At 46.4% G+C, this 24,084-nt stretch overlaps 1 protein-coding gene across 7 annotated transcripts in view; it reads left to right on the top strand.

The window, feature by feature from the left end:
* The first annotated feature begins 673 nt into the window (after positions 1-673).
* Positions 674-24,084, top strand: part of ROR2 (receptor tyrosine kinase like orphan receptor 2) — a 232,264-nt gene continuing 208,853 nt past the window's right edge. For 2 of the 7 annotated variants that reach the window (XM_063696554.1, XM_063696553.1), the window contains exon 1: positions 1,879-2,392. Coding sequence is in view for 1 of the 7 variants with exons in the window: in XM_055349868.2 (XP_055205843.2) it covers positions 1,037-1,133 (97 nt within the window). In the remaining 6 variants the exon portion in view is untranslated. Of the gene's footprint in view, positions 1,134-1,180; positions 1,443-1,874; positions 2,393-24,084 lie in introns of those variants that run through there. The other 5 variants (XM_055349868.2, XR_010130279.1, XM_055349871.2 and 2 more) reach the window with 5 other exon arrangements.

Below are 24,084 nucleotides of genomic sequence, written 5' to 3'. Positions count from 1 at the left end.
CTCTAAGAGGAAAAACAAAGACATTTGCATGTGCTGAGCAAAACCAAGAATAAGCAAGAAAACATGCTATTTGAATTCCGTTCAAAATGTCTCTAATAAGTGAAGCAAATTACTTCTGCACATTCTGGGCCTCTGCAGAGAACAAATAGTGTTCTGCCTTTAATGGGTAAAATTATACAATTTGCTTTTAACAGTAAACCAAAAGCCGCGGTGGCTTCGGATAGCATCGCGCTCCCGAGGGCTCCCTCCACGCAGCTCCACCCCTGGCAGTTTTGAGCATTTCGGGGGACGCGCTTGTCCCCACCGACCTGGGAGGGCGCCGGTGCCAAGGCGGCCTGTTTGTTTTCCTGAACATTTCCTTTTGCAACTTTCGCTTCTCCTCTTCCTGCCTCACCGCTGGTGTCTGGGGCTGGGTGGCTCTCAGATTTGTCCCGGTGCGCAGTGCAGCCCGGAGTTACTGACTTGTGACCTAGATCCCCGGGTGTGTCGCCCCCGAAAGTCGGGGGCACCCGCTCTGGGCGCCTCTCCTGCGTGGGCAGACCCGCCGAACTCCGGCTGACGCCCCCAAGGCGCCACCTTTGTGTTCAAGCGTACTGAGGCGCAGGCCCGAGGGCGGGCGCAGGAGGCAGGTCCGGGGCCCCAGCTGCAGCCCCCGCTCCTTGGGTCCCGCCCGCCGCCCGCGCGTTCCCCCGGCAGGGGGCGCCGGCGCAAGCCTCGCTCTGCCCATCGGGGCGGGCGAGCGGGGACCCTGCCTCCTGCGCGCTCGCCCGCGGTCCGCCCCCCGCGCTCATCCTGGCGGCCGGCAGGACGCCCCAGCCCGCGCCAAGGAACCTCCCCAGCCAGCCCTTGCCGCGGCCGGAGCCGAGCGGCGCATCCGGGCCGGAGAAGAGGACGACGACGAGGTCCTCGAAGTGGACCCGTTTGCGAAGCGCCAGGGAGAAGGAGGAGCGGACGCATCGTAGAAAGGGGTGGTGGCGCCCGACCCCGCGCCCCGGCCCGAAGCTCTGAGGGCTGCCCGGCCCCCACTGCGTGCGGCATGGCCCGGGGCTCGGCGCTCCCGCGGCGGCCGCTGCTGTGCATCCCGGCCGTCTGGGCGGCCGCCGCGCTTCTGCTCTCGGTGTCCCGGACTTCAGGTAGGATCTGGCGCTCCCGCTTGTGCGCAGACGGTGGCTCACGGCTCGCTTGGCCAGCCCTTCCGCCGCCACTATGCTCCCGGCCGCCGCGCCGGCGCCCATGCTCCTGAACGAGGGGCGCCAGGCAGGGCCATTCGCACCGCGCCCGGCGCCGCTCCCGGCCCGCACCCCGGACCCCCTCGGGCTGGTTACAATAAGCCGCGCTCTGGGGACGCCTAAGTGTTTCCAGAGGCTGGGGGCGGGCGGCGGCGGCTGGGAGCCTCTCGGTGGCGCTTCCCGAAGGTCGCGAGTGGGAGTGCGAGTGTGAATGTGAGTACCCGCCCTGGGCCCGGGACCCGAGTCCGCAGATGTGTCCCGAGGATCCCAGGACCCGGTCTTCCTCCCCGAGGTCTTCCTCCTTCAAGGGCACACGGCCCCGAGTGTCCCCCGTCTGTCTCGGAGCGTCCCCCCACCCCCAGGGCGGCCTGATGCCTGGCGGAATCCTGGGTTGGACGTGGCCCCGGAGAAGCGGCTCTTGCGGCGGGGGTGGGGGCGCCGGCGGCTCCCGGGTCCTGACTTTTCCAGCCCGCGGGCCGCTTGATGGAAACGGGCTCTTTGGCATCCCTTTTGTTGGTCCCTGAAACCTCCTCTCCCCCACCGCTCTGGGGTGGCCGAAGTGGTGTGTGATCTGGATTGAAATGGTTTGTGACTGGGATCGCGGGTCCCTGAGCGGCGGGGGCGCGGCCGCCTTCTGGCCGCGCCGGGGGGACCCCCGGGACCTGTAGGAGGCTGGCGGCGGGAGGGGCGGGGCCCGGCTCCTAGGTGGGTTTCCTCCGGGGCCCCACTTCCCCCGAGTCCCTGCGCGGCTTCGGCTGCTTGGATCCGGGGCGCAGAGGAACGGCGGGGAGGTTCGGAAGTGCAGCTTGGGACCTGCCTAGGTTGCCTGGAGGAGGCGGCGTTGGCTCTGGCGGTGCAGACTCCGGGAGCACCTCCCGCCCGCGCGCCTCGGGCCGGATTCTCGGCACCCTGCGGGGGTGGAGGAGGGCGGGCGGGGCCTTCAGGCCCAGAAGCGCCAGAGACCTGTGGGGTTCGCTTGAAGCCCCCGGAATGTGTGAGACACTTCTTACTAGTAAATGGGCTTCAGTATCCCCCCTCCCTGCACTCCTGCAGGAAGGTGAGAATCGGGACAGTCGCAGGCTGGGAGACGCTCTGCTTTTCCTGCGTCCTGCTGGGAGCTGCGCGCTCCAGGTATCCTGACCTGCCGCCCTAGCCGGCCCAAGGTACGCGAGTCAGAAAGGCTGCACAGTCTTTCCTGGGGGGGTGTTTTAGTTTAAGCAGATGTTGATTACGTCAGACATTCCTAATTACTTGATTTGGGAAGGGAGCTTGCGTTTATCTCACTGTCCATTAAAGCATAAACCGCTCAGAGTGCACAATAAAATAAGTAGACCACATTCTAAGTTGGTATCCATCACTCAAGACCTCTGTCGATTTCTGCAACCCCTCCCCCAAGAATCTCCCAGGAGATCCCTTTGCTGGGGGAGAGGGGTGGCGGGGAGGCGGCTTAAACACGTTGCTGGACGTGCTGTTGGGCGGCTTTTGCTGTTCACCTTGCGGTTAATTGTCCTGCAAAAACTCTGCTTTGCAGACCGTGAGGGTTGAGCGCAGCCTTTGAGGGGCGGTGCTGTGGTGGGGGTTTTTAGATGGGTGTTGAGGAAAGCATGATGGGTCCATTGTTTAAGCCAAGGTGGTTGTAACAGGAAAGTTCCTTGAGTTTTGGGTGAAGGAATTTAAACACTCATAGTTTCCAGTGAATGTACAAATGTCTTATATGAACAAAGCAATTGGAGTCGTTTTCTTTAATTTTTGAACCCTGTTCTTTTTCTAGTGAAATACTCATAATCTTTATAGGAGAGGGCATAGGATATAATTCTCTTCGTTCTGTACGGCTAGGTTAACAAAATCCGAAGAGTATGATAATTTTTATTCAAAATAATAATAAAATTATATGATTACAGGAGATTTGAGTGTTTGGGATCTTTTCTGCTGTGAAAAGAGGAGTCCCTGTTATTTGAGTGTGTTTTATCCACGAAATAATTTATTATGTAAAACCATTTAGGGGTTTTTCTAAAAGGATTTGTAAGTTCTTATTCCACATTTTAATAGCAAGACTCTGTTTCTTCTGATGACAAATACTGATTTGGGACTATATACCAATCCTAGGTAGGGTAGGTGGGGGACGATGGAGCATTACGGTCCCCCCAGCCCCCATTTTTGGCAGTGTAGTGTTTACTTTTGGCCCAGATCCCTGGAGTGACGGTGGTAATAAATAATGATAGTGATCCGTCTAGAAGAAATCCATCTAGAAGAAAATAAATGGAAACATCTTGAATAAGAAGACTTTGTGGAAAAAGAAAAGTTTTTATGTATATAGTAAGGCAACATATTTTTCTTATTATGGCTGTGTACCAAGCACAGAGCTACACATTTGAAATTTTTCAGTATAATTGTGAGATCCTGCTTAACTCTCATGTCCACTTCATAAAGCATGTCACCCTGAAAATCTGATCACCGTGGACCCTATGTGACACTCAGTGTAACTGAGAGGGCTCTGGAAAGCCAGGCTGAACTTTTAATTAGTAAAGCAAATCATGGAAAACTGACAAGTCTGCTTTATATTTTATATGTAAAAAAGCAACATGGGTTTTTTAAAATGTGCGTTTTCCAGGGGTAGTTTTTGGTGACTGCTCTGCAGATTTTTAAGGCAATGTTAAACAACATTTTTATTTTTATTGTGAAACCTTTTTTTTATTGTTTATTCAAAGTGCTGCTGTAATTGGTGTTTGTATGTCTCTCTCTTAAGTGTGGTTTGCAGTGAATCACTTGTTGCCCCTTAAACAGTTAGCCTGGATTTAACCTCCAAGAGATTAAGTCTGGCAGAGTCTGAATTTTACACTGCTCTTTTCTTTGGAAGCTCTTCTGAAATCAGTGGAATAGAAATGCAGGGGTAGGAACAGCTCATTTGACAGGTAGGGAAGATTAATCCCCTTTAGAAAGGTTTCAGCTGGAGGACTGGCACTCCTTTAAAATGCATTCCTTGAGAGGCCAGGATGGGAAAAGTTATCATTAGTTAAATGGGAACTGGATGTGAAGGACTTGACAAGCTCCCTAATCTGCAGGACCTGGCTAGTCTGTTGTAGTGCTGGAAATTTGTGTACTCTTTGTAATCCTTTCCCTTGGAGAGTTCTAATTATATAATTCCACATTGTAGTCAGGGAAAAGAAAGTTAACGCTACAAAGTGTTACTCCTTCCCAGGGTTTATAACCATCTTCTAAAATGGTTCCTTGATGACAGGCCTTTCCTTTTGGTGTTTATCTGGTTCATTCCCTGGGAACCTGGAGGGGACACTGTGAAGGACTCCCTCCTCCTCCTCTTCCACCCCCCATCAGTGTCTTGTGGTTTCCACGTGGTGAAGGGCTGGGCAGCCCAATTTTGGGTTTACCTTGAGGTGCCTCCTTGGGGGCTCCTCGGGGAGGGCTCTTCCTTGCTCTTGCCCATTGGTTGTGACTCCATACATTGTCATTAGGATATTTCCTTTTTGGGAGCCCCGTGGTGACCACCACGTGGACCCGGTGAATACCAAGCATGTAAGGTTTCAAAGTAAAGAAACCAGGGGGCTTTGTTTTGCAGTGGAAGCATTGCTAGCTAGGTCTGGATTTTTATTGGTTGCACCCCAGCTGCATGGCCAATAGCAATTTCATGAAGGGACTGTTGGGCTGAAGGGACTGGCTTTGAAAACGTTACTTCTCAGTGACCCTTTGGGCTCTTAGGTTCTGCTTTGCCCCACAACACCACCATAACACTGTTGAGGCTTTCAGTGGGTAGTGTGGGCTTCTTGAGTTTTCAAAGTAAAAATCCAAGCAACAAGAGGCGCTCCAGCCCATTAATTGTAGCTGCAACTGGCCGGGGTTTTGTAGCAGTCGCCTTTTTCTAGCATGTATTTATTTGGTTTTGTTGAAGAGCTTTCCAAGTTGGAAACGAGGGCGGGACAGCTTTGCTTGCGTGTGCAGTTGTCATAAAATATGTCTGGGGTGTAATCTGTTTAAAATCATATTCGTAGAGTGGCCAAAGAATTGTTGAACAGTGTTGGGAATTTTCATAAAGCTTTTACAAAATAGGGAGTTTTATTGGTGTGGTTGGCACTGTTTTTGGGATTTCTGTGGGTGTTTTCTTTTTAAGTCCTATCTCTGAAAAAAGCAAAAAACTCAAAAGCTAAAGGGAAGGAAATAATTACAGAAAAATGTAGCTTAATTCGACTAAGTAGCTTGGTCCTCTAGAAATCCTTAAGTTCTAGTGGGAAGTGGTGTGTCTGTCTTTAATTGTCGCTGGAATGAGCTTCAGTAAGCACTCTGTCACTTTCTAGATGTTATCAGAGGAGAATGTGGCGGCTGCTTCAAGTCCTCCTGGAGTGGGGGAGGGTTCCCCTAAATCCCAAATGCTCCTTGCCTAATGGTTTCCACACCCTCCTGGAGGGATAGTTAACACAATGGGCAGTTAAAATAAGGAAATGTTTAGGCCTGAACTCCTCATTGTAGGCTTGTGCTGTGGAATATAGTAGCCACCAGGCACACACAGCTATATAAGTTAAAATTAATTAAAATTAAAAGAAATTAAAGATTCACTTCCTCCCCTTCACTGGCTTCATTTCAGGTGTCAGTAGCCACAAATTGCTATGCAAAAATGTCGTTGGGATTTTAGTAGAGGTTGCATTGAATTGGTAGATGGATCTGAGTAGTATTAACTTTTTTTTTTTTTTTTTTTGAGTTAAGGTCTTGCTCTGTCACCCAGGCTGGAGTGCAGTGGTGCAAACACGGCTCACTACCTCTGGCCTTAACCTCCTGGGCTCAGCCTCTACCTCCTGGGCTCAAGTTATCCTCCCATCTTAGCCTCTGAAGTAGCTGGAACCACAGGCACGCGCTACCGTGCCTGGCTAATTCTTTGATTGTTTTTCGTAGAGATGGAGGTCCAGTTGTGTTGCCCAGGCTGGTCTTGAACTCCTGGGCTGAAGGGATTCCCCACCCCCACCCCAGTCCTGGGATCGTAGGCATGAGCCACCTTGCTGGCCATCATCTTAACAGTATTGTCTTCCTGTCCATAAACACAGGATGTCTTAACATTTATTTAGACCTTTCATTTCTTTCAGCAATGTTTTTTAGTTTTCAGTGTATGAGTCTTTTGCCTCTTAAGTTAAATCTATTCCTGAGTATTTTATTCTTTTCGAGCTGTTGTAATTGGAATTGTGTTTTTTAAATTTCCTTTTCACATTGCCTACTGTTAGTGCACAGAAATGTAACATTTTTGTGTGTTGATTTTCTAACCTGCAAGCTTGTGGAATTTGCTTATTAGCTCAAATAGCATTTTTGTAGCTCTTATTCTGTATGTAAGGTCGTATCATCTACAAATAGGCATAATTTTACTTCTTCCTTTACAATTTGGATGCCTTTTATTATTTTTGGTCTTGCCTAATTGCTCAGCATGGAACTTCCAATACAGTCATGGGCCAAATAATGATGTTTTCAGACGATGGACCACCTATATGACAGTGGTCCCGTAAGATAACACTACTGTATATGACTGTGCCTTTTATATGGTTAGATACACAAATGTTTCCCATCCTGTTACAGTTGCCTACAGTATTCAGTACAGCCACATGCTGTATAGGTTTGTTGTAGCCTAGGAGAAGTAGGCTACACCACATAGCCTAGGTGTGCAGTTTGTGTGAGGGACACTCTATGATGTTCATATGATGATGAAATTGCCCAGGGACACATTTCCCAGAATGTATCGTCATCGTTGAGCAACGCATGACTGTACTGTGTTGAATAGAAGAGGTGAAAATGGGCATTCTTGTCTTGTTCCTGATCTTGGAGGAAAAGCTTTCAATCTTTTAACATTGGGTGTGATGTTTGCTGGGGGCTTGTCGTATATGGCTTTTACTATGTTGAGGTGGTTTCCTTTCTATTAGTTTATTCTCATTTTTGGTATATTTTTGACTTTTAGAACATGCTAACATTCTACAAGTTCAAAAAATAAATCACTAAGAATAGCAGGAAACTAGAATTGAATACAAAGAAGCACATAAATGCAAATGTGTTGCAAATGAGTAACATGACTACACAGATGGGGGAAAAGAAACCGTAATGTTGGACTCAGTGCTTTGACGGTGTATCCTCAGCCTACAGGAGAAACAACAACCTGAAAGCAAAACTGGCACCCTTCTTAGTAGGTTTGATTTTCATAGTGGTGTGGGTATATCCATTCTGAAATGACTTTGTGTGAATTGTGAGATTAGACAGATAAGAAGTGTGTTAATAGTGTTGTAGCCAGGGTGCTCACTAAGGAAGGAGGGAGATATAAGGATGGAATAGGGGAAGGCAAGGAAGAATCTGGAGGGGTTGAATTGGAATTGGAGGTATCAGTGTAACTCATGTTTTCATTTATATATATATTTGGTATATATTATGTTAAATTATGCACCGTAACTTGTAAAACATACTCTACACATAACAGTTATTTCTTAGCACCTCATTAGCAGTGAGCTTTCTTAGTGCCCAGATGTTGGTTTCTCAATACTGTTGCATCTTAAAGGAGCTAGAGAACCTTGGAGAAATGACTGATTATGGGACGGGGACAGGGAAAAATACACAATAAGCCTGAAACGTGTTCTTGTGTTAGAACGCAAGTGAGTGGTGAAAAGTGGTGGGGGCATGGCAGATGTACTCAGGGGCCAACTTGAAGGAGTTGCAGCCAAGTCTGGGACCATTTAGGCATCAGAATAAATAAAGACAAGCATGGATTATACAAGGAACAAAATAGGCATCCAGGACTCACCATTGATAATAAGTACATAACTATATGTATGAGTTTCCTAGGCCTGCTGTAACAAAATGCCATAAACGGGGTGACCTAAAAACCAGAAATGTATTCTCCCACAGTTCTAGAGGCTAGAAGTCCAAAATCAAGGTGGTGGCAGGGCCACGATCCCTCCCAGGGCTCTAGGGGAGAAAACTTTTTTGCCTCTTTTAGTTCCTGGTGGCTCATGGTGCCCTTGGTTTGGAGCTATATCACTTTGACTTCTATCGCCATTTTCACATGACCTTTTATTGTAAGGACACCAGTGACTGGATTTAGGGACCACTGTAAATACAGGATGATTTAATCTCATGTTCCTTATTACTACTGGAAAGACTATTTCGAAATAAGGTCACTTTCTGAGCTTCTGGGTGGATAGGGAAACACTAATTTACTACAAAACCTAAGTGGGAGGGGTGGGGAAGAGAGGGCACTTCCTAGAGCAAAGTGCCAACTGATAAATGGGAGGCGAGTTGGGAATAATCACATTTTACAGCAATAACTGTACGGATTGATTTGGGCAGGCGTCATGAATGAGTGCTAAACTCATTAAAGAAGACATGTTTGATGAGGAGCAGGAAATGTCTGTGGTCTCAAAGGATTTCCCCACAGATTCCTTGTTGGCAAGGGGACAGTTGCTAACTGTAGACTGGCGAGATTTGCATCCCAATACCTGGGTGGTCCAGGTTAACGCCACAGATTTGGGCAGATGGATGCCGTCCTTCCCAAGAGCATACATCATTTAGGTTGCTTTCTATCTGGGGAAGAGAGTCTGATTATGAGCAAAAATCAGCAAACCAAATGGAGGGACATTCTGTGAAACAATGGTCTGTAGCAAAAATTGTCGAGGACATGAGCGATGAAACAGGGCAGGCCAGGTCCAGCTTGAAGAAGACCACAGGGGCCTGGTGCGGTGGCTCACGCCTGTAATCCTAGCACTTTGGGAGGCTGAGGCCAGCGGATCACAAGGTCAGGAATTCAAGACCAGCCTGGCCAACATGGTGAAACCTCGTCCTCACTAAAAATACAAAAGTTAGCCGGGCGTGGTGACATGCGCCTGTAATTCCAGCTACTAGGGAGGCAGAGGCAGGAGAATCACTTGAACCCGGGAGGTGGAGGCTGCAGTGAGCCGAGATCGTGCCACTACACTCCAGTCTGGGCAACAGAGCAACACCCTGTCTCAAAAATGAAAGAGAAGAGAAGAGAAGAGAAAGGAGGGCAGGGCGGGGCTGGGAGACAGTACAATACAGTACACCACAGGGTAGGAAGAGAAGACGGTACAATACAATACACCACAGGGACAAGGTAGTCCAGTGCATGTGCTGGCCCTGACCCTGTGCTGGAGGGAAAAACATGCTGTCGTTGATACTAACGGAACCACTGAGGAAATTGGAAGGTGGGCGTAAGTTATTTAAACGTGTTGTCAGACTTGTCTTTCCTGAGTTTGTTAATTGTGCAGAGATGGTGTAAGAGGATGTCTGTACTCATAGGACATACACGCTGCCATGTTAAAGGATAAAGGGGCTTGAAGTCTCCAGCCTACTATTGTCATCTCAGACCATGATAAAGCCCATGGGGCAAGAGTGACACATTAGTGAACCTGGGCAAAGAGTAGAGGGAAGTTTCATGCACCATTCTTGTAACTTCTCTGTAAAGGCGAAATGGTTTCAAAGTAAAGAATTAAGGCCAGGCACGGTGGCTCATGCCTGTAATCCCAGCACTTCGGGAGGCTGAGGCGGGGGGATCACGAGGTCAGCAGATCGAGACCATCTTGGCTAACATGGTGAAACCCCGTCTCTACTAAAAATACAAAAAATTAGCTGGGCACGGTGGTGGGCGCCTGTAGTCCCAGCTACTTGGGAGGCTGAGGCAGGAGAATGGTGTGAACCCAGGAGGCGGAGCTTGCAGTGAGCCGAGATAGCGCCATGGCAGTCCGGCCTGGGTGAAAGAGCGAGACTCCATCTCAAAAAAAAAAAAAAAAGAATTAAAAATGTTAAATTCTAACAATGGATGGCTGAAGCCAGTGCAATGAACAATGGAGTTTAGCACATGCTGTTAAAAGAAAGACTCAAGGCCCGGCGAGGTGGTGGCCCACGCCTGTAATCCCAGCACTTTGGGAGGCTGAGGAAGGTGAATCACCTGAGGTCAGGGGTTCAAGACCAGCCTGTCCAACATGGTGAAACCCCATCTCTACTAAAAATACAAAAATTAGCCGGGCGTGGGGGCTGGGTGCCTGTAATCCCAACTACTTGGGAGGCTGAGACAGGAGGATCACTTGGACCCAGGAGGCAGAGGTCACAGTGAGCGGAGATCGAGCCACTGCACTCTAGCCTGGGTGACAGAGCAAGAGTCTGTCTCAAGAGAAAAAAAAAAAAAGAATTGCACAGTTATGATTTTATTGGAAATGGTGTCACAGGGACTGAGGATGGATGCGATCCAGGTGCTTTTGAGGCCAGACAGCATTTCATTGAAGGGACTGAAAATCTCTGTCCAGTTTCTGGATTGCCCCAAGTTTTCTGATTTTTCTTAAGATTTTTATTATAGAAATTCCAACATACATAAAATTAGACGACTGCAGTGAACCGCTGTATATTTTTCACTCAGCTTCAGCAGTTGCCGCGTTCATTTCGTTTCATTTCCCCCGGCCTACTTAACAGTCCCCAGACAGCCTTAATTGTTTACCTGAAAATACTTCAGCATAAATGGTAAGAACTGTTTTTTTCACACCATCTCAATACTGTTATCAACAAGGAGCCCTGGTGTTATCTGATACCCAGCCCTGCTGGAAATGGCCTTTCACACTTGATTTGCGCACAGCGGGGCTGAGTTGCCATGAATGCAGCTGTGCTCTGGGGTTCCCGTGGGCTTGGAAGCTCCGAATTCTGGAAGGTGTTGCTTCCCTGCATCACATAGGCTGTGGCCCTCTGGGTGCAGAGCCCAGGAACCTGGGCTTGGAGTGGCACTGAGTCTCTCTTGGACATCTTTGTGCAGGTGAGTGTGGGGTGGGGCCCGGAGATTCAGGCCACGAGGCATCTGCTGAGCCTTGTTTAATCCAGCTCTTCCCAGTCCCGTTTATTCTGGAGCCCTCTTTTGGTGGGTGCTCTTGTTACCACCTCCTTCAGCACAGCCTGTGGCATGGACCAGTCTCCACTGTACTCAGAACACTGGCTTTATGAAAACAAATGCAGTATTAATGCGTAGAAAGGAGGGAGGAGGCACTTTCACTTCCGTGTGTTTACTGCCCCTCTTCTTCTTTTTTCCAATAACAAACACAAAATACTCAATTTTCTCCTTTTTGGTGTGGAGGCTTTGACATCCCACTGTGGGATGGAGAGATGGCCTTTACCACAGAGAGAACAGATGAGGGATCAACATCCAGAGTATGTAAAAGAATTCACAAGATCAGTGAGAAAAAGATGAACGCCCCAGTTAAACAAGGGACAAAAGGTACAGTCAGGCAGTTTGCAGAAGAACAAATACAAAAGGCCACAAACTTGTGAAAAGTGTGGCCTTATTAGGATTCAAGAAAATGCAGATTATAAAACAGTTATCCCAAGCTCTTTGACTCATTGGATCACTGAAATCAGAAGTGGGTAATAAGGAGCACGAAAACCATGATGCGGGAGCATGGCATTAATGGTGCAGGACTGGCCACAGGTAGGGCCATTTGGCATTACTTGTTAACATTTAATTTAATTTAATTTTTTTTTTTTTTGAGATGGAGTCTCGCTTTGTCGCCAGGCTGGAGTGCAGTGGCGCAGTCTTGGCTCACTGCAACCTCTGCCTTCCGGGTTCAGGCAATTCTCCTGCCTCAGCCTCCTGAGTAGCTGGGACTACAGGCATGTGCCACCACCCCTGGCTAATTTTTTGTATTTTTAGTAGAGACAGGGTTTCACCATGTTGGCCAGGATGCTCCAGATCTCCTGATCTTGTGATCCACCCGCCTTGGCCTCCCACAGTGCTGGAATTACAGGCGTGAGCCACTGCGCCTGGCTACTTGTTAACATTTAAAATGCACATACTCCATGGCCCACTCTAAGGAAATACTCATGCTCTTCCTTGGCAGCACCATTTGCAGGAGTGAAACATGGAAACATCTATGTGTCTTTTAATGGGAGCCAAATAAATGGTGCTAATTCTCAACTGTGGGTTATTCTACAAATGCAAGTCAGTATGGGGATCTACTGATGCAAATAGAGGAAGATTTCAAAGAAGAGATTCTGAGTGGGGAGAATGATACAGAAGGAGAGATGTGTACTTACCTATTTAAAAACTCTCGCCTTCCTCCTCTCATTTCTGTGGAGATACCAATCTCTAGAATAAGATCCCCTTCTTCCTTTTTGAGATGAAGTCTTGCTCTGTTGCCCAGGCTGGAGTGCAGTGGCACAATCATAGCTCACTGTAGCCTCCACCTCCTGGGCTCAAGTGATCCTCCTGCCTCACCCTCCCACATAGCTAAGATTACAGGTGTGCACATCACATCTGGCTCACATTTATTTTCTTTTTGAGATGGAGTGTCACTCTGTCACCCAGGCTGGAGTGTGGTGGTGCACTCTCAGGGTTTACTGTAACCTCCACCTCCTAGGTTCAAGCTGATTCTTCTGCCTCCGCCTCCTGAGTAGCTGGGATTAGCTACCAACATCTGGCTAACTAAAAAAAATTTTTTTGTAAGAGAAAGAGTCTCACTATGTTGTTCAGACTGGTCTCCAACTCCCGGACTCAAGAGATCCCTCCACTTTGGCCTCCCAAAGTGTTGGGATTAGAGGTGTGCCACTGTGATTGGCCTGGAATAAGATCTTAAAATACCCAAATATTAGACTAACTCAGGGGTCAGCCTGGAGGAGATGAGGGGGTTGGTCAAAGGTGTTGTCTTATTTTAGCTGAAGTTGTTTATTTACTTATTTATTCTAACAAGGAAGCTGCTCTCAAGTGTCATTAATAGAATTCAGGCTGGGCACGATGGCCCTTGCCTGTAATCCCAGCACTTTGGGAGGCTGAGGTGGGAGGGTCACTTGCAGTCAGGAGTTGGAGACCAGCCTGGGCAACATAGCAAGACCCTGTTTCTACAAAAATAAAAATGAAAAATTAGCCGGGCGTGGTGGTGCATGCCTGTAGTCCCAACTACTCGGGAGGTTAAGACAGGAGGATCACTTGAGCCCAGGAGTTCAAGGCTGTAGTGAGCGCTATGATCACTGCACTCCAGCCTGGGTGACAGAGCAAAACTCAGTCTCAAAAGAAGATAAAAAGACTCAGGGTCTTTTTTGCCTGTCCCTCCTGTGCTGGTGATCACTTTATTGAATCCTTTCTTGAAGCTCCTGGGGAAGACATTTATCTCTACAAATTGGGACAAGTGAGTCGGGCTGCTGCAGTGAGGGCCTCTTTCCCTTCATCTCCCTCCTTGCTTTGTAAGAATCCTTTGTCTGGCTCTGACCAGAGGAGAAGGTGAGGAAGAAGGTGGGAAGTCAGCTTATTGAGTAGGCTGTGGCAGTTCATATGTGAGTTGGGGTGCATCTAGACCCCTGGGGTGTCTGGATCTCTGGATCTGGGGGGCGTCCTGTGAGCTGTTAGAGAAATGGGAGTTCGGAGTTGTCAGAAACTCGCCTCATCCTCTGGGGTTGCAGACTCCCCACGAGGGGAGTCTCTGCGCTTTACAAATATTTGATCCACATTCCATTTTGAGCATATTTGACATTTTTAAAATGATCATGAAAGCCTCCACTCAAGTTTGCTTCCTGCCAGACCAACAGTGCGTCCACAGGCGCCTCTGGGTCAGCTTGTTTTAGCACAGACTGAAGCAGCCGTCTCTGTTTAATTCTATAATCCCGAGTTTGCACTGTGAGCTCTTGAAAAAATACTTTAGCTTGTGTTACTGGCTGCAAAAAATCATAATTTTCTTGATATTCTGAAACTAAAGTAGAAGATGGGAAATCTAAAAGATTGTTGAGGTGGAAATAAGATTAGAGCTGCTTCCTAAACTTGGAGTTTCAAGTTTTTATGGCCATTATAATGGAGGCTCAGGGTTCCCACTTACTGACTTTTTAACAGAGAATATCACACTGTTATTGGTTGAATTGCTCAAAAGAAGATATGTTGAAGTCCTAACTCCCAGTACCTCAGAATGTAACCTTATTTGGCGAAAGAGTCTTTACAGAGGTGATAATTTAAAATGAGGTCTTTACGGTGGGCTATAATCCAATGTGACTGGTGTCCTTAAGGGTCAGTTTGGCCACAGGCCAGCTCACACAGGGGCAGATGACATGCAAGGTGGCTGAAGGTAAGAGACCACAGGCAGACGACACTCGGCTTATGGACAGCCGAGGACCCTCAGAAGGAGCCAACCCTGCCAACTCCTGGCCTCCAGAGCTGTGAGACAACAGATTCTTGTTGTTTAAGCTGCCCAGTTTGTGGTGCTTAGTTACGGCAGCCCTAGGAGGCTAACACACGCATCCACCCATAAGTGCCTGTGGATCAAGTGCAGCTCACTATTGATTTTACTTTTTGGGTTTCTGCCTAAGAATTAACTTAAAAAAAGGTTCTACTGCTAAACTATTGCTGAGCCTCGGGAAGTGGGGTAGTGGTGGTGAGCTGTCTGGCCCCGGCCCTCAGCGCTGGTCAGTGCTGCGGTCAGGAGTTGGGGGCACAGACTCATGAGGCCAGTCCTGGCTGGAGGCGGTGGGTGCTTTGTGGAGTAGCTGGGGCTGCGGTCTGTGTGTTCACCGCTTGTCATCCCTGCACTTGGCCAGCCCCTTGGGCATATGGGGCACCTCTGTGCATCCTGTCCTGTGTCCAAGGCCTTCTCTCTGGGGGTCATTGCTAGGCTGCCCATCTGTCTCCATCACCTCCCTCCAGCTATTGGCCTGGAGAAGAGTCCTGAGCCTTGTCACTTGTGGGCTGTGCTTGGGGTACATGATTTCTGCAGCGGGGCATCCCAGATGTCAGAGCAGATGAGGCAGCTCTCCGGGGGTGGGTGCTGGTAGAAAGACAGTCTGCCCCCAGGGCCAAGCCCCCTGATGCCAGGCGCCTAGTGCTGCCCGTCCTAGGGCCTTTGTTTCTCTTACAGGGACCTGGGCAAAAACAAAAAAGCCAACAAAAGCAAACATCCTCATGGCGGCTGGGATTGTGGGGCTGTCAGCAAGTGTGATTTATGCGGGACCTGGAAGCCCTTTGAAGTAGGAGGCAAAGTGGATGCCCCTGGTCTCCTGGGGAGACTGTGTTAGGACCAAATGGAGGAAGGAGCTGCCATCCCCGCCCTGGGAGGGTGTGTCAGGGAGCTCTCTCACTTTTGTCCCATCTGCAAAGCACAGGGGTAGGCCCTGAAGCAGTGGACAGAAAAAGAGGTGAGCTGCGTTTGCTCCTCCAGCTTTTATGGAGCCCGCAGGGCAGGGGCAGGGGTGCTTGGCCAGCCGGCTGCTCCTCTGAGGTTTCCTGGTGTGTGGCAGCCGAGTCATGTTGAGTGCCGGAGATGGGGTATCCATGGAGCGGTGCAAGGAGGAGATTTGCAATGAGCATATTTGGGGGTGTCAGTGTGGACCCAGGTGGCCGCCGGGGACTTGGGACTGGAAGGTGACTTTTCACAGATGGATCCTAGTGGATGCTTTAGATTGAAATGAGATGCAGAATTCTGTCTTCTGATTGTATTAACAGTGCTGTCAAGAACGTAATTATGTAAGATTCAACCAGCTTTCTTGACATGTCAGTTTTCCTTCACCATTTGCAAAATTTAGTGTGTCATCATTTTAGTTTGGAAATTTTATTTTGGAAATAAAATGTCATTATTATTTTCTTTTGAAAGAAGGAAACTCCATTGTTTTGCAAGGCAGAGCTCTGACACAATTACGTCTAATTAGTGAAGTGTTGTATATGTTTTCAGAGTTCAAGTAAGGTTCATGTACTCTCTTTTTGTTGTTGTTGCTGTTTTCTAAACTCTGAGCTCATTACTTTTCTTTCTTTTTAAGAAAATAATAATTTTAAAAGAACTAAGTCAAGTTTCTTATAGTTGACCAACCACACATTTCTATGGGGCCCTAAAAACTCAGCTGTTTAAAAATAAAGCAAAATGAAAAAGAAAGAACAACAGCCAAATGAGGGTATACATTGAACTACTCAGGATTAAGTTTAAACAAATGCTTTTCATAATTGCTGTCTTCCCCAGCCAGAAACTAAGGCCTGCTGTGTGCTTTGGGTGTGTGGGTGGGTGGGTTGCTGGGGGAAGGGTCCTTGTAATATTCGGGGAGTTTTGGCTGGGGCCAATTATTTGTTCATAATTCTAAGTATTTAAACAATGCTACGTATTTTCTGTCTTTTATGGAGGCAGATACCTCTAAGTGGCCCGTCCTGGTGCTGGGGTATGATCAAAAGGGACTTCTGTAAGTTTTCACTGGACTGCTTTAATCTTCTATCAGAACAGTGTATTTAGTACTTGATTAAGTAAAAAACAAGAAAAAACCAAAACCAAGAATCTAGTAACACATGTTGATGATTTGAAAAAGAAATCAAAACTGAGAAGGGTGTGATTGAAGAGCACCTCCCACTTCTCCCTTTTCACTCGCCCCCCCGCATCCATAAACACACTGAACAGACTTGGTGCTTCATTCCTGACGTTTTCTGCGCACACGTGCTTGTCTGTGCTTCTCCTTTATTTATTTTTAAAAATTCTGGTAAAATTCGCATAACATAAAATGAATCATGTTAAAGTGAACAATTCAATGTCTTTTAATCCACTTTTATTGTTATTTGACCATCACTACCATCCAGTTCATTTTCATCACCCCCAAAGGAAATCCTCTACCCATTAACCATCACTCCCCATTTCCCCGTCCCCGCCTTTTTCCTAGCCTCTGGCAACCGCTAATCTACTTTCTCTCCCTGTGGATTTGCCTATTCTGGAAATTTTATATAAAAAATGTCATGCAGTATGTGGCCTTTTGTGTCTGGCTTCTTTCACTTAGCATAATGTTTTCAAGGTTCATCCACATTGCTCCATTCTTTCTTTGTTTTTATACACAGTGAGATCATACCATACATACTGAGGTTTGCTGTTTTCACCTAACGATAGTTCTCGTAAGTCTTTCTGTATTGGTACATGCCAGGCTACCTCATTTTTAAAAACCATTGCTAATATCTGTCATTTATGTATACATTGCTAGTATCTGTCATTAAAACAATTTACTGATAGCTCTCATTTGGAATTTATTTCCCTGGTCTCCTGTGGATGTATACTTCTGATTTTTAGCTATTACTTGAAACAGGTCTGTAGTGAACATCTGTAAACAGATTTTTTTTTCACTCTGTGAGTATCTGTGGAGCCAATTTCCAGTCCAATACTTTGTGCAAAGTATTATATTTTTTGGGACAGTCTGGCTCTGTCGCCCAGGCTGGAGTGCAGTGGCACAATCTCAGCTCACTGCAACCTCCACCTCCTGGGTTCAAGCGATTCTTCTGCCTCAGCATCCCGAGTAGCTGGGACCACAGGCGCGTGCCACCATGCCTGGCTAATTTTTTTTGTATTTTTGTTAGAGACGGAGTTTGACCGTGTTAGTCAGGATAGTCTCGATGTTCTGACCGCATGATCCACCCGCCTCGGCCTTCCAAAATGCTGAGATTATAGGCGTTAGCCACTGTGCTTGGCCTGTGTTTAAACTTTTGATACTGTCTACAAAGTTGTTTTCCCAGAAGGTGGCAGCAATTTATTCTCCCAGTAATGATGCATGAACTTTTTGGGTTTTTCTAGGCCCAGCAACATTGGAAATCATCTGGCATTTTCATCTTAAGAAGTATGAAGAATAGAAATGGCATCTTAATTCTGTATGTTGACATTTTAACAATTGTCCACCAGGCCAACTGTCCTTATAAGTAATTTGTGTTTCTTTTTTCTGGCAAATAAGCGTTCACTTTCTCTACTAATTTTCTAGCAGTTGTTCTCAGTTGCCTCACTGGTTTCTACAACTATTTCTGTTTTCTTTTCTTTCTTTCTTTCTTTTTTTTTTTTTTTTTGAGACAGTCTCGCTCAGTTGCCCAGGCTGGAGTTGCAATGGCCCGATCTTGGCTCACTGCAACCTCCACCTCCCTGGTTCAAGTGATTCTCCTGCCTCAGCCTCCCAAGTAGCTGGGATTAGAGGCATGCGCCACCACACCCAGCTAATTTTTTTTTTTGTATTTTTAGTAGAGGTGGAGTTTTGCCATGTTGGCCAGCCTGGTCATGAATCTAAGACTATTTCTAAGAATATTTAGCCATGTACCAGATTCTATGAATGTGTTTTTTTCCTCACGTTCTCCTTTGACTTTTTTTATGATATTTGTTTTCATGCAGTAAGTCTTAAGTTTTATGGAGTCAAATTAAGCCAGCTTTTGTTTTATATATTTTGAGTTTTGAGACATATATTAGAATCCCTTTGCCATTCTAAGCTTGTTTTAAAAAAATTATGCTGTGTTGGGTAGGTTCTTAATGATCTTTTTTTGTGCGTGTATGGTTAAATCTTTGGTTCACATGCAACTTAGATCCAGTTTTATTTTCCTCAGAAAAATGAATTGTCCTGAAATTCTTCATTGTGTAATTAATTCCTTATCAAAGATTTGAAAAGCAGCTCCCTCTTTTTTTGGGTATTAAAATTACATGATAGATTGGTGTTATTTCTGGAAAATTCAGTTTTTATCTCACTTTTAATTACTGTAGCTTTCTAAATTTTGGTATTTGGTAGGACTAACTCTTTACTCATTGTTCCCAGAACTTTATTGGCTAGTCTCACTAATTTTTCTAGATAAACTTTAGAACAATTTTATTATAAGTAAGGCAAGTTCTTAAGGCTATAAATTGTCCCATGAGTGTAGCTTTAGCTACAGCTTTTATGTTGTGTTCATTTTGCATGATGTTTTTAGTATTGTTCTTTTCCAAATAGCCTGTCATCTCAATTTTATTTCTTCTGCAAGACAAGAAGAAACTTTAATACTTGTAGGGAGTTATTTTGTGGTTTTATTGCATTTTGTGTAGATAGTGTGATCTGCTATGTTCTGGTTTTAGGGAATTTGATTTTTTTTAAATGGCTTAAAATTTGGTTATTAAGTGGGAGCTTAGATATAATCTCAGTTAAGAGCAACTTCATTGGTTATATAGTTTAGTTTTTCTGTATCTTCACTTACACTTTTGTCTTCTTTATCTGCCCTAAGTAGAGAGAAAAGTTGAGGGTATCCTAAGCCATTATTTTGGTCTGTTTCTCTGATTTTGCTTCAGATTTTGTGTTGTGCTTTTGGACACTGGGATGTCTTTTACATATATTCATGACAGAGCCTTACTGAGAATTCTACTCTTAATCATTTTAAAGTGTCCCTTTTACTTCTAATTAAGGAGTGTATGACATTAATATTACGGTTCTTCCTTATTTGTGACTTGCCTGGTACATCGTTGCCATTTAAAAATTTTCTATCTTCTAGTTGTTTTGATTCAGACAGATTTTAAATATAACAAATAGTTTTATTTGGGTTTTAATCCTATTGTTTTTTCTTCTTGATATTTATTTTCCCTCAGTTACACTTACTGAAATAACATATTTGATCTCATTTTTGTCACATTTGGGGGAGCATAGTTTCTATTTTCAGTGCCTCCTTTTTTCTCCCTTTTGTTTGTTTTCTTTGACTTTTATGTAAGATATCTGTCCAAATCCAAGTGATTAGAAGGTAAAAAAGTGAAAAGAAAGGCAATGATGTACCAGACAAATACTATAAGTTTTTGAGATTCAGCAACTTCACCAGTTCATGCTCTGATAATGACCAGCCATATCCATTCTTCTTGGGGATTAGGTCTTCAGTCTGCAAATTAAGTCTTGCTTTATTTTGGCTTCATTTTCATCCATTAAACATTTGAATCCATGTGTTTCTGTTTGCTTTATTCTCTTTTTCAGGAATGCCGCTTATAGGTGTGTTGTATCTCAGCTGTCTGTAGCCAGCAGTTCTGTCCTTTCTCTTTGACTTCCCCTGACACAGTGATTTGTCAATCTTGCCCCCATGATGAACTCACTTTTGCAGCTTTGCATTCCTCTGGTGTGTGTTAGAAACAAGTGCCCAGTGCTGCAAAGAAAAACCAGCACTTATATAGGAAGTTTCTCAGCAAGGCACATTTACTTCTGCAGAAGAGTGCTGCTTGCGTTTGTCACGCTTGCAAGAGCACACCGAACAAAGGAGAGGAGGGGTTTTTATCCCTAATGCAGCTTCTGTTTCTGTTTCCTTCTCCTATTGGTTGCAGTTGGACCACACAGTCTAAGCTGATCCCGACTGGTTGAGACTTAAACTTTTCCAAACAGGGTAAATGCATGGAAAGAAGGGGGAAGTAGGAGTAGTTTACAATTTGTGACTAAAAAGTTGAGTCTTTGTTTCTAGCAGTTTGCACAGCAAAGGTGGGAAGCGTTATTAACAGAACAGGAAAGAGCAAGAAGGTTTGAAGAGGAACTGATTGTTTCCAGCACGAGGGACCTAGGTCTGTATAAAAGCTTCCAGGTGACTCTAATGTGTGGCTAGAGTTGAGAATCTCTGCTTTTCAGGGGAGCTTTAAAAAATATGGTGGCTGGGTTGGTTTCCTCCTGCTTATGATTTCAATTGTCTGGGGTGCAGCTTGGGTGCCCAGATTTTTTTTTTTAAAGCTTGCAGTTAAAACTAGTGTGCAGTAGGGGTTGAGCAGCCACTGCAGTAGGACACAGATCTGGGAATGAAGACAAAGGCAGCACATTTTCTTGGCCTTTCCTTCATCTTTGCTCTCTGTGTTCAATGATGTGGGAGTCAGGTCCCGGGGAAAACTCTGTGGTATTCAGGATCTTGCACGCCCCTGGTCTTAGCACCCAGGAAGCCACTTGAGGTAGTGGCCATCCTCTTCCTGGGGTTTATGGAGGTGTGTTTTGGCTTTTGGTGCCCACCCTTGATTTGTTTGACCTTTCTGGGTGGTTTAGAGTTGAGGCTCCTTTGGGTTTTCTTGGACTTGGAGCAGTGTGAAGTGACTTTGCTCTGTCCTCTGTCATTGGGAGCCACCTGCATGGGTGTTGGAATGTCTTTGGGTCATAAGTTGAATTGAAAAGAATGCCCGTGGGGACCAGAGGCAAATTCTGGTGCTGGTTCTTTTGTGTCTCTAAACATGACTTGTTCTGGAGGTGTTACCTCAGTCTCTTGATGGGATAGAACATTGGCTGTGTGGGATGGAACCCCCTCTCCACGGGTTACACCTTGATGCAATTGTCTTATCCTCTGAGAAGCTGCAAGGGCATCCGTCCGTGCTGACCACTGGCGTCATCTCGAAGATGCCATGCCTTTGCGGTGCTTTTAAATTTTCCTCTGTGGCTGCGGTAACGTTTTGCAAAGTGGATTTCACTGTGCCCCCTCCCTTGCGTTCCTTCACAGAATGAAAAAGCCTCCAGGGTGGGCACATTTGGAAACTGGTGCAGCCTGTTTTACAAAAACCTGCTTTGTATTTTCTAACATAATGTTTCCCAAACATATTTGATCATAGCGCTCTTTTATTTTGGGGACTGTGTTAGGGGAAATACGGGTGTGGAGGTTTACTGTTCCTGATTCTGTGGAACCACAAAAAGCCAAATCATGTTCCCTTGCAGGCACAAAGCCGCAGTGCCCATGCTTCCTTGCTCGACAGCATGAACCCAGCCTTCTGCAGAGAAAAGCAGTGATACTGTGCAGGCATGGCTGGTTTTCTTGCCAGTCTTTCTGTTCAACACCTGTAGCAAAATAAGCAGGATAATTGACATGACGGCTTTTCAACATTCAGTCCTGATATTTATTGAACTAGTGATATAGATGAGGAAAGTGCAGGGTGCACATTTTCTCCTGTGGAGCTTGCATGATTGACACCACTGAACGGAGGTCCTCCACTTACTATCATGGGGTTCTTCAGAAGCACTTCTCAGCATGTGATTCATGCCAGGATCTGCCCTGCTTTTTAGATGAATTCTGTCATTTAGTCTTTGAAACAGTCTGTGAGGGGAGGTGCTGTTTGTCCCTTTTACAGATGAGGAAACTGAGGTAGAGAGAGGCAGCATGCCTTGCCCAGCATTATGTCCCCAGAATGGTGAATCTGGATTCATCTGGGGCAGTTTGGCTTTCCAAGGCTGTGCTCTCCCATGAGAAGCCCACAGTCTGCCTCTTTCCTTGCCCAGGGTCAGCGGTGAGCCCACGTCAGAGTGGTGTACCTTCCTTTCTTTATGTGGCCACCAGGGCACAGTCCCACACCGTGGTGGGTGGCATCCCAGTGATGGTGCCAGAAGGATTTTACATGGAAAGATTTTGTTATTTACATTTCCCAAGAGAAGGGTACCTGCCACGCCATGCAGGGCCTCAAGGGCAGCAGCAGGTTGGGTTGGGAGGCAGAGGGGCAGTGAGGGGATTGGGAAATACAAGGCAGTGGGGGACGGTTCCAGATGGGCTGATGTGACTCTTGTTGGCAGGCTTTGGGGCCTGGGGGTGGGGGCTGTTCCTGGGTGTCTGGTGCCTGGTGCCTGCCCTGGGGTCACATAGGGCCAAGAAGTTGGCTTGGTGTGTGAATGTAATGCAGAAGGTGGTGGCAGGTGAGTGTGATGCAGGAGGTGGCGGGAAGTGGGGCTCTAGGGTGGTTGGTTTGCATAAGAAAGGTGAGCTCCCAGTGGGCCCTTTGCTGTCTCTACGATTTGCCAGGCCTGGGAAGGGCAGTCTCTAGCTAGTCGGGCCACAAATGCAGGAGCATCAAGGATACAGAAAATAAAATATAGTTGATACAATTGACCCTGTGATGAATGGATGCCAAGTAGACAGTTATAGAATCTAGAGGCTGGGCGCGGTGGCTCACGCCTGTAATCCTAGCACTTTGGGAGGCTGAGGAGGGTGGATTACCTGAGCTCAGGAGTTCAAGACCAGCCTGGGCAACATGGTGAAACCCCGTCTCTACTAAAATACAAAAAATTAGCCAAGTGTGGTGGCATGCACCTGTAATCCTAGCTACTTGGGAGGCTGAGGCAGGAGAATTGCTTGAACCTGGGAGGTGGAGGTTGCAGTGAGCTGACATCGCACCACTGCACTCCAACATGGGTGACAGAGAGACTCCGTCTCAAAAAAAAAAAAAAAAAAAAAAAAAAAAAAAAAAAAAAAGAATCTGGAAAACACAGAGCCAGCCACAGAGGGCACAGAGATAGGGTACGGAGGTAGCAAATGGAGGTGGGGCATGGAGGTGGCCCTTGGACTTTTTTCTCCCCTGGTCCCCCTTCAGGGTCCTCTGGCTTTGGAGTTTGTGTAGGGTGTTTAGTTCTTCCTGCAGTGAATGGGTCAGCAAGGACTTTTCTTGCAGGCAGGCTGTGAAGTTACACTTACCTGTGTAATGGTTTGGGGATTCGGATGAGCTTCCAAAAGCCGCTGAGGGCGGTGACCACCAAGTGACCTTAAGATCCTGGTTTTTGGGGGAGCTGTGGGTCTCTGGCCTGGAGAGTATGACCTCTAACCCAGCTGTGTCCAGGATGCAGTTTGGGTCTTGAAAGACTTACGATTTGAAAAAGATCACTTTGCTCTGGTGGGCTGAGTATGGCCCATGAAATGGGGCAAAATGAGCACCATTCTACCAAATTTAATGATACAACACTTCTTGTAAAAAAACGTGTTATTTTTTTCTTTTTAAAATTTTGGTATTAAAATACACAAAACATAAAATGTGCCATCTTAATTGGTTTTGAGCATACAGTTCAGTGGCGTCAAGAACATTCACGTTGCTGTGCAGCCATCACCACCTCACTACCATCCATCTCCAGAACTGTTTCCTCTTCCCAAACAGAAGCTCTCTCCCCATGAAACACTACCTCTTTATTCCCCGCTCCTGAGTTCCTGGCAACCCCAATTCTCCTTTCTGTCTCTATATATTTGACTACGCTGGGGACCTCGTGTGAGTGGACTCGTATAGTGTTTGTCCTTTGTGCCTGGCCTGTTTCACTGAGCGTGATTTCATCAGGGTTCACCCGGACGTAATACTCTTAATCTTTTAAAGAAGGTAGATGGATTTCTACATCTGGCTACAGTGATTGGAGTTTAAAAAAATGTATCCCATGTTTA

The sequence above is a fragment of the Gorilla gorilla genome, chromosome 13, assembly GCF_029281585.2.
Source record: "Gorilla gorilla gorilla isolate KB3781 chromosome 13, NHGRI_mGorGor1-v2.1_pri, whole genome shotgun sequence".
NCBI classification, from domain to species: Eukaryota; Metazoa; Chordata; class Mammalia; order Primates; family Hominidae; genus Gorilla; species Gorilla gorilla.
This window is presented reverse-complemented; position numbering and strand designations above follow the sequence as displayed.